The following is a 17,324-nucleotide window of genomic DNA, read 5'->3' on the forward strand; positions in this document are numbered from 1 at the left end:
CATTTAGTTTTATTAAGGAGTACAAACTATTTTGGATTTTGTTGTTGTTCAGTCACTAAGTCGCGTCCAACTCTTTGTGAACCCATGGACTGCAGCACACCAGGCCTCCCTGTCCCTCACTATCTCCTGGAGTTTGCCCAAGTTCATGTCCACTGAATCACTGATTCTATCCAAACAACTCATCCTCTGCCACCCTCTTCTCCTTTTGCATTCAACCTCTCCCAGCATCAGGGTCTATTTCAATGAGTCAGTTCTTCACATTAGGTGGCCAAAGTATTGGAGCTTCGGCTTCAGCAACAATCCTTCCAATGAATATTCAGGGTTGATTTCCTTTAGGATATCTAGTTTGATCTCCCTGATGTCCAAGGGACTCTCAAAGAGTCTTCGCCAGCACCACAGTTCGAAAGCATCAATTCTTTGGTGGTCAGCCTTCTTTAGGGTTCAACTCTCACATCCGTACATGACTACTGGAAAAACCACAGCTTTGACTAGACGGACCTTTGTCAGCAAAGTGATGTCTTTGCTGTTTAACATGCTGTCTTAAGTTTGTCATAGCTTTCCTTTCAAGAAGCAAACGTCTTCTAATTTCATGGCTGCAGTCACCATCCACGGTAATTCTAGAGCCCAAGAAGAGAAATCTGCCATTGCTTCCATTTTTTCGCCTTCTATTTGCCATGAAGTGATGAGACCAGATGCCATGATCTTAAGTTTGTTTAATGCTGAGTTTTAGGCGAGCTTTTTCAATCTCCTCTTTCACCCTCATCAAGAGGTTCTTTAGTTCCTCTTCGCTTTCTGCTATTAGTGGTATTATCTGCATATGAGGTTCTTGGTATTTCTCTTAGCAATCCTGATTCCAGCTTGTAACTCATCCAGCCCAGTAATTCTCATGATTTACTCTGCATATAAATTAAACAAACAGGAAGACAATATACAGCCTTGTTGTACTCTATTCCCAATTTGGAACCAGTCTGTTGTTCCATGTAAGGTTCTAACTGTGCTTCTTGACCCATATACAGGTTTCTCAGGAGACAGATAAGATAGTCTGGTATTTCCATCTCTTTAAGAATTTTCCAGTCTTTTGTGATCCACACAGTCAAAGGTGTTCACGTAGACAATGAAACAGAAGTATATGTTTTTCTGGAATTCCCTTGCTTTCTCTATGATCCAAAGAATGCTGGCAACTTACTTTGTACATCTGGAAATTCTTGATCCAAGTCTAAAGCCTAGCTTGAAGGATTTTGAGCATAGCCTTGCTAGCATGGGAAGTGAGCACAAATGGCTGGTAGTTTGAACATTCTTTAGCACTGCCCTTCTTTGGAATTGTGATGGAAAACTGACATTTTCCAGTCCTGTGGCCACAGCTGGGTTTTCCAAATTTGCTGACATTATAAGTGTATTATTAAAGCAAAAAGTGTTTTAGAAAAGTTTAACAAAAAATGAAAATAACATTCTTAATCTCATCAAAAGATTCATTGAAACACCCCATGTAATGTCTTAAGACAATTCTTCCTTCTGAATTATACTCTGTGGATGTCTACATCCTAATATGATAGCTAGACAAATTTTATTCCAAATCCTGACATTTCTGATAAGAGGGTTCTTTTTCTTTATAAGCCTTACAGGGCCACCCAATTAAGAACACTTACAAGAAATATTGTTTTTCTTATTAATACCTTTGATATCACTTCTTTACACGTACACACAAAAACCATTTTAAAAATCTTAAGGAGTTCTAAAGGTGATGGCTGAAAGAAGCCCCAGAAGGGTTAGAAAACTGCTGATATGCTTGAAAGAACACACCTGTCGATCCACCTCTGGAAGTAGTAAAAGCAGTCGCTGTTGGCAATCTCCAGGAAGGACTGAAAAGGTGTGTTTGTTGATTAGCGCTCGTAGGTTTGTATTAACCAGAATGGAATCTGGCGTCTCAACATCAATCTCAGCACATTTAGTTCTCTTCATTTGCCCTGTAAAAACATGGAGAAGAATCACCTGGGCCTTCTTCACATTCCTGTTTCTTTCTAAACTATACCTTGCTCTGCAGTGCAAAAATGTCATGGCTGTCATTACTTTAAAATATCACACTATGAAGAAGATAACACTTAAGGTTCTTAGAAATAAACAAAGCAAATTTTGTTCATTCATAAGGGATAAAAAAAAAATATGTTATCTCCCCTGCAAAACTGGAATAAACTGTAAAAGTGAATCTTGTCATACTAAAAAATGCATTTTATGTTTGAGATTTGATCATTTCCCTAATGGAATTGAGAAGTTTATAACACATACATAGAATGACTGAAAAGTAGAAAATTCAAATATCTCTATAAATTACACCGAGGCTCTTTTTCTCTTCCCATAATTATTTTCATCAATTTTCTCTGCATTAGCTAAAAATGTTACAATTGAACAGCTTAGCAGTTACAGAAAGTCTGTTCACAACAGGAAGGTTTCAGTCTTTCTAGACACTGATAGAGTTGAGAACACAGTTTAAAACATAAATGGAATCTGTGGCTTTCAATTCTACAGAATTTTCTCACATTATTTTTCCTGTATTCTTGCATTATTGCCCCCCTTTCAATTTCTGGCCTTTCTGACATTTCCACTATTTAAGACATTGGACAGGCTAGACTCACATTCCCACTTTACCTTCTCTTTTTGAATCTCTCCTTTGACCTATGTACTAGGAAATTTTTCCACCTCTAACTTTAAGTACTTCTACTAGAATTTTTTATCTCTGCTCCCATAGTATCTAATATCCTGGAACTCTTTATTTTCTGATTTTTAAAAACAGTATTATTCTGTTCTTTCATGGATGTGATATCATCTTTTATGTCTTTCTGTGAATACCATAGCTTTTAAAGTTACTTAACATTTTCTCCTTCCTGATTTATCTCTACTTTTGTGAGTCTATATTTCAGATCCTCTCATGATGGAGGTTTTCTTCAAAGGTAATCACAAGCAAAAACAGGTCCTAGAAGACTGACTGAAAATTCTGGTGCCCGGGTATGTCTTGCAGACTGACGAGCTGCACAGAAGTAGCTTCCAGATGATCTCTTTTAGCTGGCAATCAATACATTTGCCAGCGCAGTTGTTTTTTTTTTTTAGGCTATTCAATTTCTTTCAGTACCAATCCCTCAATCTCCTGCTGAAGCTTAGGTGGGGAGGAAGAACAAAGTAACGGAGATAGAAACATGCCCCACTACTAACATTCTGGACACCAAGCAAGCAGGAGGATCTATTCTATATTTGTGTTTTATTTCATTTCCCTGATTTCAGTATACTGCCTCCTTATCTGTCCTCAGTTATGTATGGTGTCTCTAAACTTAAAGTCTGTAAGATTTAATTTCACCTCAAAATAAACCTCTTGTCTCCTGCTAGGCTAAGGCATCAAACTGCTTCTTATTAACTTTTAAAGAAGGTTCTTCTTTTCAACCCAATGCTTCATCTTCTCTAAGACATGGTATTTCCAATTCTTAAACCCTTCTGGAGTTCTACAGGCTCAGCTGGCTTGCTTCCTACTGGCACCTGCTCCTCAGCTCTGTGAAAAACTCTATCCAGTTTTTATCTTTCAAAATTTGGTGATATTGCCTGTCCATCTGTTATCTTCTTGTTTTCTTTACTCTTAAGGGTTTAATATGGTTTTTCCATATTCTTGCTTTAGTGGGACTTGGAGCAGGAAAGGTGGTTCAGTTTGCCATGTTCAATTATAAGCCCTTCTATGTATACAAAGATAAAATATAAATAATGCTGGATAAAGAAACCCCTTGTCAGAAAGAAAAATTAACCACAAAAACGCTGATAACAGATCTTATTCTGAAATGAAGTTTGATACGCAGGAAAGGAAGAACATGAAAATAGTCAAGTGCTCAAAGGTGAACAGGAAGCAGCAATTAAGCCTGGCAGGTAACAAATTTCAAACACAGAGTTGACAATTTAATGTCTGAGAACTGAGTCCTTAGTAAAGTAACTTACTTGTGTGGAGCCTGTCAGACCTCTGAAATGACTTCTTCCCCAGGCCCAGCAAATGATTTTCCACTTTAACCGAAGAAGAAGAAAAGCTAGAGTTTGAGTTCTGAGGGCTGCTTGACTGTCCATCAGATTGCTTTCCTTCCCATATCGCTAGGGGAAAAAATATATAACCCTGAAGTTATAGATAGAAACTAATCAATCAAAAGAACAATTAAATTATACAATGCTAACCAAAAGGTTATCAAGGAAATCAAACCAGTCAATCCTAAAGGAAATCAATCCTAAATATTTATTAGATGCACTTATGCTTAAGCTAAAGCTCCAATACTTTGGCCACCTGATGCGAAGAAATGAGTCATTAGAAGAGACCCTGATGCTGGGAAAGATTGAAGGCAGGAGGAGAAGGGGATAAAAGATGATGAGATGGCTGGATGGCATCACTGACTTGAGCAAGCTCCAGGAGATGGTGAAGGAGATGGCATGCTGCAATCAGTCCATGGAGTTGCAAACAGTCGGATGTGACTGAGCAACTGAACAACAACAAACCAAAAGGAGTTATGTTTGAGGCAATGTGACCCTGCAGATGTGCTCTGAGTCTGAGAATTAGGAGTCAAAAGTGAATAAAATCCCTTTCTTCCTCCCAGCACATTTGCTTCTAGTGGTAAATCTCCTTTCTAACAAAAATGCAAAGTTCTACAAGACATGGTTTAAATCTGGCAAACCCATAAATAAGCTGGCATTGAACTGTGTAATAAAAAAGCCTATAGCTCAACCAGTTTAAATTGAAAAGAAAATAAGCAACAGTAACAAAAAATCCAAAGGCCCGTGGATATGTCCAATGGAAACTCAAAGGTATTATGTACTCTTAGGAAGGATTTATATTTTTAAAGGAGAGAACCTGTAGAGTTCAGCTTGAGCAACTTGGAAACATCAGCTTTATAAGGTTACTAATCGGAGGCTTCCAAATATTATTGTTAGACATTTGGGGAATGAGTCACTGATCTTATTCTAACGTGCAAATCCCAATGATGTACTTTAAAATAACTGTATGATTACACTGCATAAATTTCTCCATTTACCCTAAAAGGATTTATACTGAGCATCTGGCAGTATAAGGATTATGTAAACAAATACAATAATTGAAAAATAAATAACAGACTATATGGGTTTTATATACAAAAATACTGGAAAAGAAACTTTCGCTGAAAAGACACTTGGTCTGCCTACCAGGTTTGGCAGGTACAGGGTCACTGGATGCTTTGACAGTCTTCAGAGAGAGGTGCTGGTTGGAGGAGATGGACATGCTTGGCCTGCATTGCTGCTGCTGCTGTTTCTTCTGTTGTTGCTGTTTTAGTGCCTAGAAAGAGAAAACTGACTGTGAGAAACAAATCAGTTTTTAGTAATAACAAATCATAAATGTCTTCTTTTAAGTGGTAAGGACCATGCTGACTATACAATTTCTGTGAAATCTATCCAAGTAAACAAAAATCTCAATTAAACTAATTAAATACAGGCCTAAATGAGCCTTAAAATTTGGATTTTTTTCCTTCACCAATATTCTCCTGTACATAAATCTGAGAAACTGTCATTAACATTTTTTTAGAACTTAAAAATCACCAATAAGCCAGGGATTTCTCAAACTTGTAGTAACAGAGAATTAGATACGATCATTCTGAAACAGAATTCTAAGCCCTGAACCAAGAACAGTTCTCATTTGTATCAACTTTATCTAGAAATATAAATATTTGCCTTATGTATGCTTCAGAGTTGCTACAGTTGAACAAAAAGTAGTAAATAACTACTTGAATTTGCTCTTGTGTAAAAGCAGTAAGATTTGGCCCAATGATCAAATGAATCTCAGCGATTTATACCAATGTGGTAAACTGAAGGGAGGGAAGATTAGAAAACACTGGTTCTATTAATAAGAAGTGTGGTTCCTTCTGGTTCCTTCAGAATATTTTAATTTCTATAATGTTCTTATAGAATATACTAAACTAGAACGAACAGAAAAATAAAGAGCTCCCGAGGTTTTAATCATGAAGATACATAAAGGCAACTGTTTAATTCAAGAGCTTAAAAAAAAAAAAAAAAAGACAAACTAAAACTACATTTCAGGAAAAGGCTGAACATCTATGACCTCACTAAAATGTCAGCTGAAGCTTTAACTTTCAAGACCATCATGTAGAAAAGTGTGGAATAACCAACTGCCTACTTGTTTCAGATTCTTTCTTCACAATACGGTTTTCTCCTACTTCACATTCACATGTAGTTCTGGCTATGCCATATAGGCACAGTGGCAACACTTGATTTCCTTGATCTAAGCTGTCAGTGAAGAAAAGAATACTCAGAGTCTCTCATATCTGGCTTACCTTTCACTTATAACATTTATAATAGGTGAGGCAGAAATATAATGTCAGTTTTGTCTGATCATTGATGACAGCTTATCTCTCATTCTTTGCAATCAGAATACAAAATGTTTGTAGGCTTCCTGTGTGGCAGCCACTAGTATTTCTTTCTTTCTATTCGCAGTATGTAGGTCATTCTAGGTTAATGCAAAATTTAATAGAGCTACTTGATCTTATCTGTTTCTGCTATGATCACATAAATTCAGATATAAGATAAAAACGAAACAACTTACAGCTTCTCTGTTTTAAGAACTGCATTCAGTTTCCCCCTCCCTCAGTAGGATACAAACCCTGTGCCTAATTTTAAAATTTAAAAAACAAACAATAAAAAGAAATTTCACTGTGGTAAAGGATAACTTATACTGAAATGTTTTCTCACCTAATAATATGAAAAACATAGACAGGAGGCAAAAATTTTACTTTACATATCAACAATCTAATTTACCTAATTTCCCATATTGATATTCTTTAAAGAAAATACAGTATCTGACTCCTGAGATTACAAGAAAATAATACAGAGTAGTTTTTATGTCATGAATAAGGTAACAAGTTATAGTCATCAACTTATTGTTCCTTACTGAGTTTCTTCTACACTTACATTATATGTGTTGGTGCATATATACATATTCATGTTTCCATGAATTATTGTTCTGGGTATGTATGTCAGATATGTGTATGTTTTTAATGAGTGCTGTAACACATCTTGATTTTAACTATTAAACATTATAGTGTGGTGATGTTTATATGTGCAGAATAATTTCATTACAAAGTAAACTTTTAATCCTATATAACTGTCTAATGTATGGATATGCCACTCTTAATGAAGCAACTCATGTATGTATCTCTACTTATACATTTTTCCTATTATAAACTTTAATCCAAACATTTTTCTGTGTGTGAATGTATGAATACATGCATTTTTCTAAGATAAGTTTCCAAATATTTAACTGCTTAGTCATAGGGTATGTGCACTTAAAATTTTAATAAATATTGTAAAATTTTTCTCCAAAACAGCTATGATAATTTATATTCTACCAGCAAACTACAAGGAGTCATTCTCCCATGTACTTGACAGTGCTTTATGTTATAATTAAGCTCTATTATATATACCAACCTAAGGGTAGAAGTGGAGAAGGCAATGGCACCCCACTCCAGGACTCTTGCCTGGAAAATCCCATGGACGGAGGAGCCTGGTGGGCTGCAGTGCATGGGGTCGCTAAGAGTCAGACACGACTGAGCGACTTCACTCTCACTTTTCACTTTCCTGCATTGGAGAAGGAAATGGCAACCCACTCCAGTACTCTTGCCTGGAGAATCCCAGGGACGGGGGAGCCTCGTGGGCTGACGTCTATGGGGTCACACAGAGTCGGACACGACTGAAGTGACTTAGCAACAGCAACAAAAGGATAGAAGTGGTCTGTGTTCTTAATCATTAGTCAAATTTATACGTATTGATAAGCTGCATTTCAAAAAAATGAAAAGCTAGTTCCTTGAAAAGCCCAGTAAAAGAGTCAGCAAGTAACACTGAGAAAAGATACATTATAAACAAAGTACACTGAGGAACAAAAGACACACACACATACAAAAATACTATGTACAACTTTATACCAATATTTGACAAAAAAAAAAAATCAAGTGAACTAGACCATTTTTTAAGAAAAATAAATTTCCAAAAAGAATCAGAAATCAAGAGTAGTACTAAATGAAATTGAAACACCCTAGCAGTAAAAGGTAAGATCTGCAAGACTAATTTCTATTATTTTTTCCAAAAATCTAGAAAAATATAGAGAGCTACAGAACTTAATAGATGCTAAGAACAATCCTGATTCCAAAGCTGTACAAGAAAATAACAAAATCTAAGCTAAACTCATAAAAAAGAAAATTCCACTCATATATTAAAAATGATGTAACAAACATAATAGGGCTTATTCCAGAGAGTTAACTATAGATTAACATTAGAAAATCTAGCCCTGGAATTCTGCATACTGGCTGACTTAAAAAGTTACCTGATGACTTAATAAATGCTGAAAAAATTCAACCTGAAAAAATTCAATACCTACTTGTAACACACACATACACACACACACACCCCTCATAGCAAACTGGAAACCAATGAGGAACTTTTGAAGTGTGATATAAAGAGTATCTACGACAAAGCTATAACGCAGAGATGCATAAATTATTAAAAACAAACTGGGAAACTGTATAAAATTTTTCCTTAAAAGGACTTAATGTCCTTTCAAGAAACTGTCATTGACTGCCAGAAGCATGCATTTTTAATATATGAGAGTATACTTCTGTACACAGAATAGCATGATTACCTGCTTTAGTGCCTTCTTGCTGTGCTTCTGTGATGAAGAAATGACTTTACCTGCTGGAATGGTAGGAGATGGGCAGCCCGAATGAGGAGAAGATGGCTGTGACAGCCTAGATGATACTAGGGGGAGAAAAATGACAATTCCAAGTTTTGTTATCAGAGGCGATATCAAGCACCATTCCTTTCCCAATCATATAGTGCTACCTGTATTAAGAACTGTGACCAAACACTTTTGAGAAGGATCTTCTTTTTGGAGTTCTACTGCAAACAGCCTCCCCTTTCAGTTTATTTCCTCAGAAAGCTCTAGTGAAGGATGACAGGATGGGGAAGGGATGAATGTTAGTATTCATCACTTCTCATTCTTTAATTTTTTCAATAGAATTGACTGAAGAAGCAGGAAGCAGAATATAAACCATGAGTCATCAACTAAGGTAAAGTTTAGAAAAGATTCTAGAACCCACTGGAACCTACTGTTACCTCTAGTAACAACATGGTATTGTGGAAGAGCCCTGGGTTGATAGAACGGGTTCCAGTTTCCCTTATCTTTAAAATGAAGGCAATAAGGTCATTCCACCTCAAACACTACTGTTCTCTAATTCTTATATTCCTTCAACTCTGATATCCATGTGAAAGGGTGCTTTAGGACTTCTGATGAAATCAGTGTAGGGATACATGGGATGGAACCACTCTCTACTTCATCACTAGCTGTTTTATCAGACTCGGCCAAACCTCAGTATTGCGTGAAGAGTTTTCCCCAGAAAGGGTCTATACTTCTTATAATAAACACAATTAAGATCTTCATGTTCTCTAAAGTTCGACAGTGTATAATTTATGATACAAGATAATAAAGAAATTGCTGACCCAGACTCAAAAATAAAAATGAAGACAACAGTAGACAATATTAAGAAGACTCATCATACTTAACTTCAGCTTTGTATCCCAGCCCGAACTGGGGGTTTATATATGGGAAAGAAAGTGTGGTGTTAAAAAAAAAAATGTTAACTGTAACATATAAAACAAAAAATGGAGTTGGATAATTCTTGAGATGGTTAAGCAACAAAAAGAAACTAAATTCTTAGTGCTGTTATTTTAAAAAATTGGTCAGCATCTGAGTGCACTAACAGTTTCACTGAGATACAATTCCTATACCATACAATTCACCTGAAGTGTAAAATTTAATGGCTTTTAAAATATTTGCAAAGTTGTGCAACCATCATCAGAATCACTGTACTGGTTAGCTGTCATTCTTCTTTCCCCCTAACTGACTTCCCTCTTTAGTGATGGGCTTTTTTTTTTAAATTAGTGTTTTAAAGATTCATCTATGTTTCAGCATGTATCAATACTTTATTCTTTTTATCACCAAATAACATTCTATTGTATGCATATACCACATTTTGTTATTCATGAGCCGACAGACATTTGGGCTGTTTTCACTTTTTGGCCGTTATGAACACTCATTAGCAGGATTTTGTGTTGGACATATGTTTTCAACCCTCCTGGGTTCATATCTAAAAGTGAAATTGCTGGGTTTTTCAGTAACTCTATGTTTAAACTTTTTAAGGAAGTCCTAAACTGACTTCTGAAATGGCTGCACCATTTTTACAGTTCCGTCAGAAATGTGTGAGTATTCCAATTTTTCCACACTCTTGTCAACACTTGCTATTGTCTGTCTTCTTGATTTGACCAATGTTTTTAATGGACATTATGAAAATAAAGCTAAAAAACTATTAAGATTTAACTATATTTACTTTCTTTTTAATAGTTTGTGGAAATCTGAGAATATACATGTCCTCAACTGCCCCAATATCTAAAAATTAACAAAAATCAAACCAACCAAAATGACCCCATTAAAGAATGCAATAATTCTAACTGTGGCCTGGAAAACACACAATAAAGCTATCTGTGATTACCAGGGCAAACCTTTGGAATGTTTCCCTTTAAGGCAAAAGCCCTTTCTAGCAAATGAATCCATAAACATATCTTGAAGCCAACTAAAATAAATCAAGAAAATTCCAGGACCTACCAATGAGGAAAATCTCCCAGAGTTGACTTAATGCCAAATACCGGTCTCACAACTTTAATGAAACTTTCAAATATTAAAGGTTCAGAACTACAAAGAGCAAGCACGATTTAAACACGTTGATAAACTCATCTCTTTTAATCATTCTAGTGCCTACATTATCTCTAAGACACATTAACTTTATTAGAGTAACCAAGAATTAAACATCATCTATGCGCCTAATGCTGTGCTAGGTTCATTTGAACAGAATTTCACTGAACTCTTATAACCATCCTCTAACGCGAAACTCCGACTCATTGGAAAAGATTGTAATGCTGGGAAAGACTGAGGGCAAGAAAAGAGGATGAGATGGTTGGATGGCATCACCAACTAAATGGACATGAATCTAAGCAAACTGGGAGACAGTGAACTCTGGCATGCTGCATTTCATGGGGCTGCAAACAGTTGGACACGACTTGGCGACTTGAACAATAAGGTAGGTACAACCTTTCTTTCTATTCCCACCCAATCTCCTCCAATTCTACCCTCTGAGATAACTAAATAATATATTTGGATTGGTATCCTTGTTGACATTTTTCTATGCAAATAAAAATATGAAAAAATTTCAAGGATGTGTATTTATATATAAATATTAAATGTAAACACCTGCATATTGTGATGGTATTATCTAAATTTTCCTTATCTGGAAATTTAATTAGCCTGCAAAAGGACTCAGGTAGTAAGGAGCACAACCAACATTTGAACTTTGCACAGTTTCAGAAGACTGAGTACTTGCAGTGCATTAAGTGGTGTCCACTAAAAGTGTTCATGTCCTAACCCCCAGAAATGTTATACTATTTGGAAAAGGAGACTTGGCAGATATAATTGATTTTGAGACAAGGAAATCATCTTGGATGAGCCCAGTGGGTCTTAAAATCAAATGATGAGTTACCTTAAACACAAGACAAACACAGAGGAGAAGTCCATGTCTTCACAGAGGCAGAGACTGAAGGATCATCGTCCTTTTAATAGCTACATAAAATTCCATTGTGCAGATGTATCATAATTTCTTCAACTGGACTCTGATGAGTAGTTTAGTAATTTCTAGTCTTTTGCTCTTATTATTACACTGTTTTAAACACTGGTTTCTAACGTATTGTACCAAGAATGATACCATTATTATCTACAAAATGCAAATTACTGAATCCCAACCCAACTCTACTGAACAAGAAACTGTGAAGGTAGGGCCCAGGAATCTGTCTTAATGAGCTCTCCCAGTGATTCTGATGCATGTTCAACTATAATATACCGAGAAGCCAGCTTTCCAAAGTGATTTAGAACTTGAGGCTCATCAAAACCAGTTTTACTTATATAGTTTACTGAAGTAGTTTCAGCTTGTTGGATCGATCTGTACCATCCACTAGGTATAAGCTCAGAAGGCACCACTTTTCACTATAGCACTGGGAATTTTCCATTTCAACAAATGATTATCATATGGAACAAGGTCCAAAGGGTAATGGACTATTCATATTAAATGCACTTGAATTAAAAGAATTAGTAAATAATCTCTTAGTATTTTATTTTTTATCTTGAAGATATTCAGTGAGACCCTCTGAAGTATTAGAGGGACTATCAGAAATAATGGAGCAGTAATACCAAAATTGAAACTGAGCTTTATACAGTTAAAGGATTAATCGTTGAAAGACTGATAACAATTTAAGTTCCCCAAATCGTCTTCATGGTCAAAAGGAGCAATACTTCTCTTAAGGGAGAGTTTTAATTTTCACAAATTAATAATAAAAATAATTTTATTATTAAAAATATATAAAGACAATAATAATAATAAATAATTTTATCAGAAGATAAAAACAATAATACATGTAGTTATTTCATGCTGCAATATCATATTTCAGGGAAAAGGCAGACTTCACTTAGATACGATCCTACCCAAAAAGCAACAGAAAAGGTTGATTTTAATCATTTTTCTGGTGTTATTCCATCTTACCTTGACTTGGAATTCCATAAAGCTCTTCTCTGAACATTGTTTCCTGTCTGGAAATTAGGAACCAAAACTACAAACTTCTAAGTTCTTCCACCTTACATAGAAATCAATAAACTAGTTTTAACATTTGACTGAATTTCAAGGTTCTACTCTCTGTTCCTATCTGGCTGAAAGGTATACCTATTTCAAGAGAGTCTCTATCGATTTCCAACTAGAAGTATCAGTTTTGCTGTCAGAGCTCTTTATTTTTGTACATAAAAGGAAGTGGGTTTCGATACTATCTCAGTGTTCTTCCTGTCTTACAATGCATTTGAAATAAAGTGATGTCAGATTGAGAGTAAAAGCTCTAAATAAGAAAACGGAATAGACACATTTGTTTCACCTTTATTAATAACTGCAATTGACTTAGAATTGTTCTGCAGCATGCTACTACTATCACTGCTAACTACAAGTTTTCCACTTTAATTTGCACTGGACTACAAAAATACTCATATGTATACAACAGAAAATTAAAACTACACTTCTATGCCTATGCCATATGCATGACTCAAGAATGAGAGAAGTACATCCTATGAGAGACTAAATCATTCTTCATTATTGCTAGCTTAGCATTTATCCATTTCTTAAGATATCAGAGCTGCCAGAGTCGATGTGAATTCCATATGACATCACATACACTTCTCATCTCCACCTTTCAAACACCACATGGCATTCATCCTAGTCTCAGTTTAACAGGCTACAATCAGAAAAGATCTTAAGATCTCAACATAAACTGAGGCTAAGTAGTTGATACTGTGACAATTTCAAGAAGAATGCATCAGAGGCAGTTAGAAAATAATTTATGTTGACTACAATTTTGAATTTGCTATAACCTTGATGTTAATATTTTCTATTATTATGCCAAGTGTGGGGCAAGGTTGTAATATTTTAGTCTAGCCATTAAGCTACTGAGAGGAGGAGAAGGGGACAGAGGATGAGATGGTTGGATGGCATCACCAACTCAATGGACATGAGTCTGAGTAAACTCCAGGAGTTGGTGATGGACAGGGAAGCCTGGAGTGCTTCAGTCCACGGGGTCACAAAGAGTTGGACATGACTGAGCGACTAAACTGAAGCTACTGAGAATGGGGTTCAACTGTTATTTCTTAAATCCTCCTGTAATCACAACACATGTACCTCATAGATAGCCTTTCACAACCATGTAACAATCACTACCTAAAACAGCTATTCCAGCCTATGAGCTACCAAAAAGCAAAGACCTACACAACCGTGACTTTGTTCCCAGTTTACTGACCATTTTTAATGCTGATTTCCCTGTTTCCAGCCACATCCAGCAATTATGAATCTGTTTCTCTTGCTTGATGACCTGGTTTGGTTTCTAATCCTAGATCAACAATTCCCAAACTTAAAAAGAAAAATGTAAACTGGGGGGAAGCAGAGGAGAGAAAGAGGCCTAAATACTTTTGGCTCCATCTTCCAAAAAAAAGAACAGAAAAAAAAGGGGGGGGGGTCCTTTAGTATAATCTGAGAAACGTTAAGACATTGGACACACCTCTCTTCACTACTGACTGGGATTACTTTTAAAAAATACATATCAAGAATACTGAGTATTTCCCTGGTGGTCCAGTGGTTGAGAATCTGCCTTGCAATGCAGGGGACGTGGGTTCAGTGCCTGATCAGGGAACTAAGCCCGTGCACTCTGGAACCCATGCGCCACAAATGGAGTTTATACACTGCAGCAGAGATCTTGTGTACCACAACTAGGAAAGACCCTACACAGCCAAACAAATAAATCTTTTTTTTTTTTTTTTTAAGAATGTTGGTCACAGGTCCCAATCTTGCCTTGCCTTTATTCCATTTGTTCATAACACTTAGGGTCTGGGCTGTTCTCTAAGTGGTTGTGATCTTAAAGCTAAGACCCCCTGGTTTCAAAATTTGTCCAAATAACATGTGTAGCAGCTGCTATGAGAGAACTCAGATAACACAACCAGTTATCTAAATTTTCTCCAAGAGTAATCCACACATTAACACAGAAATGGTAATAAACCTGATGACTTTTCTGATACAGTTCAAAAATCAATAGCTCTACTAGCACTTAACATTGAGTCAATTATTCTAATAAGTGTAACTCTAAATTCTAGATTCAAAGACAACTCACCTACAACTGAAACCTAAGAGGATATCCAAGCTAGGGAAATTCTTGGATGTCTATTTTGCTCTGGCATATCACTACATCAGTCCTTATAAAGTAACCAGCATGAGCTGGCTTAAAATCTGTCCTGCCATATATGGCTCAATTTACCAATACTGGGGTAAAAATGATTTTGCCTCTTCAAAAAGACTGTTGAAAAAGAAGCTACAGATAATTAGCAAGACTAGGTAATAAAATGTATCTCTAAGTGGAAAATTCATCCCAGGGAAGCTGCAGCAACAAAGATGTTATTCTCTAAAAAAACAGTTTGGGGTAAACTATAAAGCAGAAACCAAGCAGGAGATGAGGGCAAAGACTAGCAGACTAAATTTAGTCTTTGCTAGTAGAAATGAAAAGCATTCTTTTCCTAGTAAGGAGTGAGCTGTTAAAGCAATTAAGTCCTCAAATTTTAGAAGAGAGTATTAAAGAGGTAAATAACATAATAGCATCCTAAGAAGGGTTACAGGTAGCCAAGAGCTGAAAATAAACCCAGGTAAAAACCTAGAGTTGTCCAATGTGATGGCGACTAGCCACATGTGGCTATTTAAATTCAGGTTAACATAAAGTGAAAATTCAGTTCCTCTGTCACACTAGCTATATTTCAAGTGCTCAAAAGACGCATGGTGCTAGTGACTACTTTGTTGAGTTGTACAATATAGATATAGAACACTTCCATCACTGCAGGGAATTCCATGGGACAGTACTGATCTAACTAGTAAAGGAAAGGGAATAACCGAGCCGGGGTCTAGAAGAAGAAGAACTATTAACCAGGGCGTTTATCCTACGGCATTCAGTCCTGTATTGAGGGGTCAGGTGGATTTACCTTTCCTTTTCCACCTGCTCTTTTTTCCCTCCTTGTTGCTGCCACCATCACTGCTGCTGCTGCTGTTCTCAGAACTCTGGGAATCTGACTGACCATCACTGCTTTCTTCTGAACCTTCTGAAAGCTCTTTCACCCCATCCGGCACATCTTTCTGAAAATGTAGGCATCCAATTAGGATTAATCATTACCATTTCAGCAAACAGGAATTAAATTTCTGATATGCATTATTGTGACTTGCAATTGTGCTGATTATTTTTTAGGATTGTAAGATTCAGTAGCAGAACCAGCAATTTCTGATTCCTGTCACCTCTCTTCTTTGTGTAGAATTAGCTACTGTTTGCTTCTATACTCAAAGATAAAAATTATACATGACAATCTTATGCACGTACAACACAGAGCCTTAGACAAAAACTTGCTATATATAAGTCCAGGTAAATGATGAAATGAAATCTATAAAAGGTACACAATAACAATTTTTAAAAATGTAAGCATACCCATCATTCATATAATGTATATATATTTGTGTGTATATAAGTGCCCTTATGTATTACAAATTCAATTAAGAGTCTGGACAGCAAGAAAGAGATGGCAATTATTTGAATCTATTTGGTTCCAAAAATTCGCTAGCGTAAGTAGCAAGAGTCAAATATAAAAGGAATCATTAAAAAAAAAAAATTCATTGAATCTTTGGTTTCTGCACTGCATAGTGAGAATGCTAATCACAAACGATTCCTGTGTCAGCCACAGTATGATAGATATAACAGGGAAGCTGTAAAATTAAGAATCTAGGGTTTGAATTTTGGCCTTATCTTCTCCTAATGATGCAGCTCTGGGCAAAGTCTTAAACGCTCATGCCTCAGCTTCCCTGTAAGATGAGGTAATAGTACCTACCTTAAAAGATCATTCTGAGATTAAATGAGTTAATAAATGTAAAATGCTTAGTACAGTGCCTAGCATATGATAAGGTTCAATAAATATTAGCTGGCTGCTATGTATTTATATAGTATATAAAATATAAATACATTAGTGAATGTTAAGTTATAAAACTAGGAATGATTCTTTTTTCCTCTGAATATATTTTCTGTTTTCCCACATAATTTATTTTTATTATCAGATCAAAAATAATTTTGACACATGACCATTCTACCTACAACTGGCACTCACAACATTATAATCAAGGCAGTAATCTCTGGGGGCTTCCCTTTTGGTTCAGTGGTTAAGACTCTGAGCTTGCACCAGAGGGGGCATGGATTTGATTACTGATGGGGGAACTAAGATCCCACATGCCGCAGGGTGTGGTCAACAACAAAAAAAAGAAGACAGCAACCTCTGATCTGGTAAGGAATTGTTTTTTCTCACTTATGTTTATACTCCAGTGCCATTTCACATGTTATACATTTTCTAAAAATACATATCCCTTATTTTTCTATTCTTTCTTTCAAAATGCAGGAAACTTTTACAGATTAGTTGCCAAAGAGACCTCTTGATCCATAAGTTCAACAAATACTTTAGTACAAATATAACTATGTTCCTAAACTTGTGATCCCTCCAGGATCAACTCACACCCCACATCTTAGAATCACTGCATCCGTTCATTTACTCCCAAGAGTTCACATTTTAT

General features: G+C 36.0%; 1 protein-coding gene across 4 annotated transcripts in view; it reads right to left on the reverse strand.

The window, feature by feature from the left end:
• The window catches only part of ASXL2 (ASXL transcriptional regulator 2), a 109,325-nt gene that overhangs the window by 20,523 nt on the left and 71,478 nt on the right, over window positions 1-17,324 (reverse strand). For 3 of the 4 annotated variants that reach the window (XM_086325921.1, XM_086325923.1, XM_086325919.1), the window contains 5 exons: window positions 15,704-15,854; window positions 8,693-8,808; window positions 5,194-5,323; window positions 3,970-4,116; window positions 1,801-1,964 (listed from right to left, as the gene is read on the reverse strand). In XM_086325921.1, the coding sequence (XP_086182047.1) occupies window positions 1,801-1,964; window positions 3,970-4,116; window positions 5,194-5,323; window positions 8,693-8,808; window positions 15,704-15,854 (708 nt within the window). Of the gene's footprint in view, window positions 1-1,800; window positions 1,965-3,969; window positions 4,117-5,193; window positions 5,324-8,692; window positions 8,809-12,692; window positions 12,951-15,703; window positions 15,855-17,324 lie in introns of those variants that run through there. The other variant, XM_086325922.1, reaches the window with a different exon arrangement.

This window comes from Bos grunniens, chromosome 11, assembly GCF_055505025.1.
Source record: "Bos grunniens cultivar Pamir isolate PY7600 chromosome 11, Bosgru_T2T1.0, whole genome shotgun sequence".
Lineage (NCBI taxonomy): Eukaryota > Metazoa > Chordata > Mammalia > Artiodactyla > Bovidae > Bos > Bos grunniens.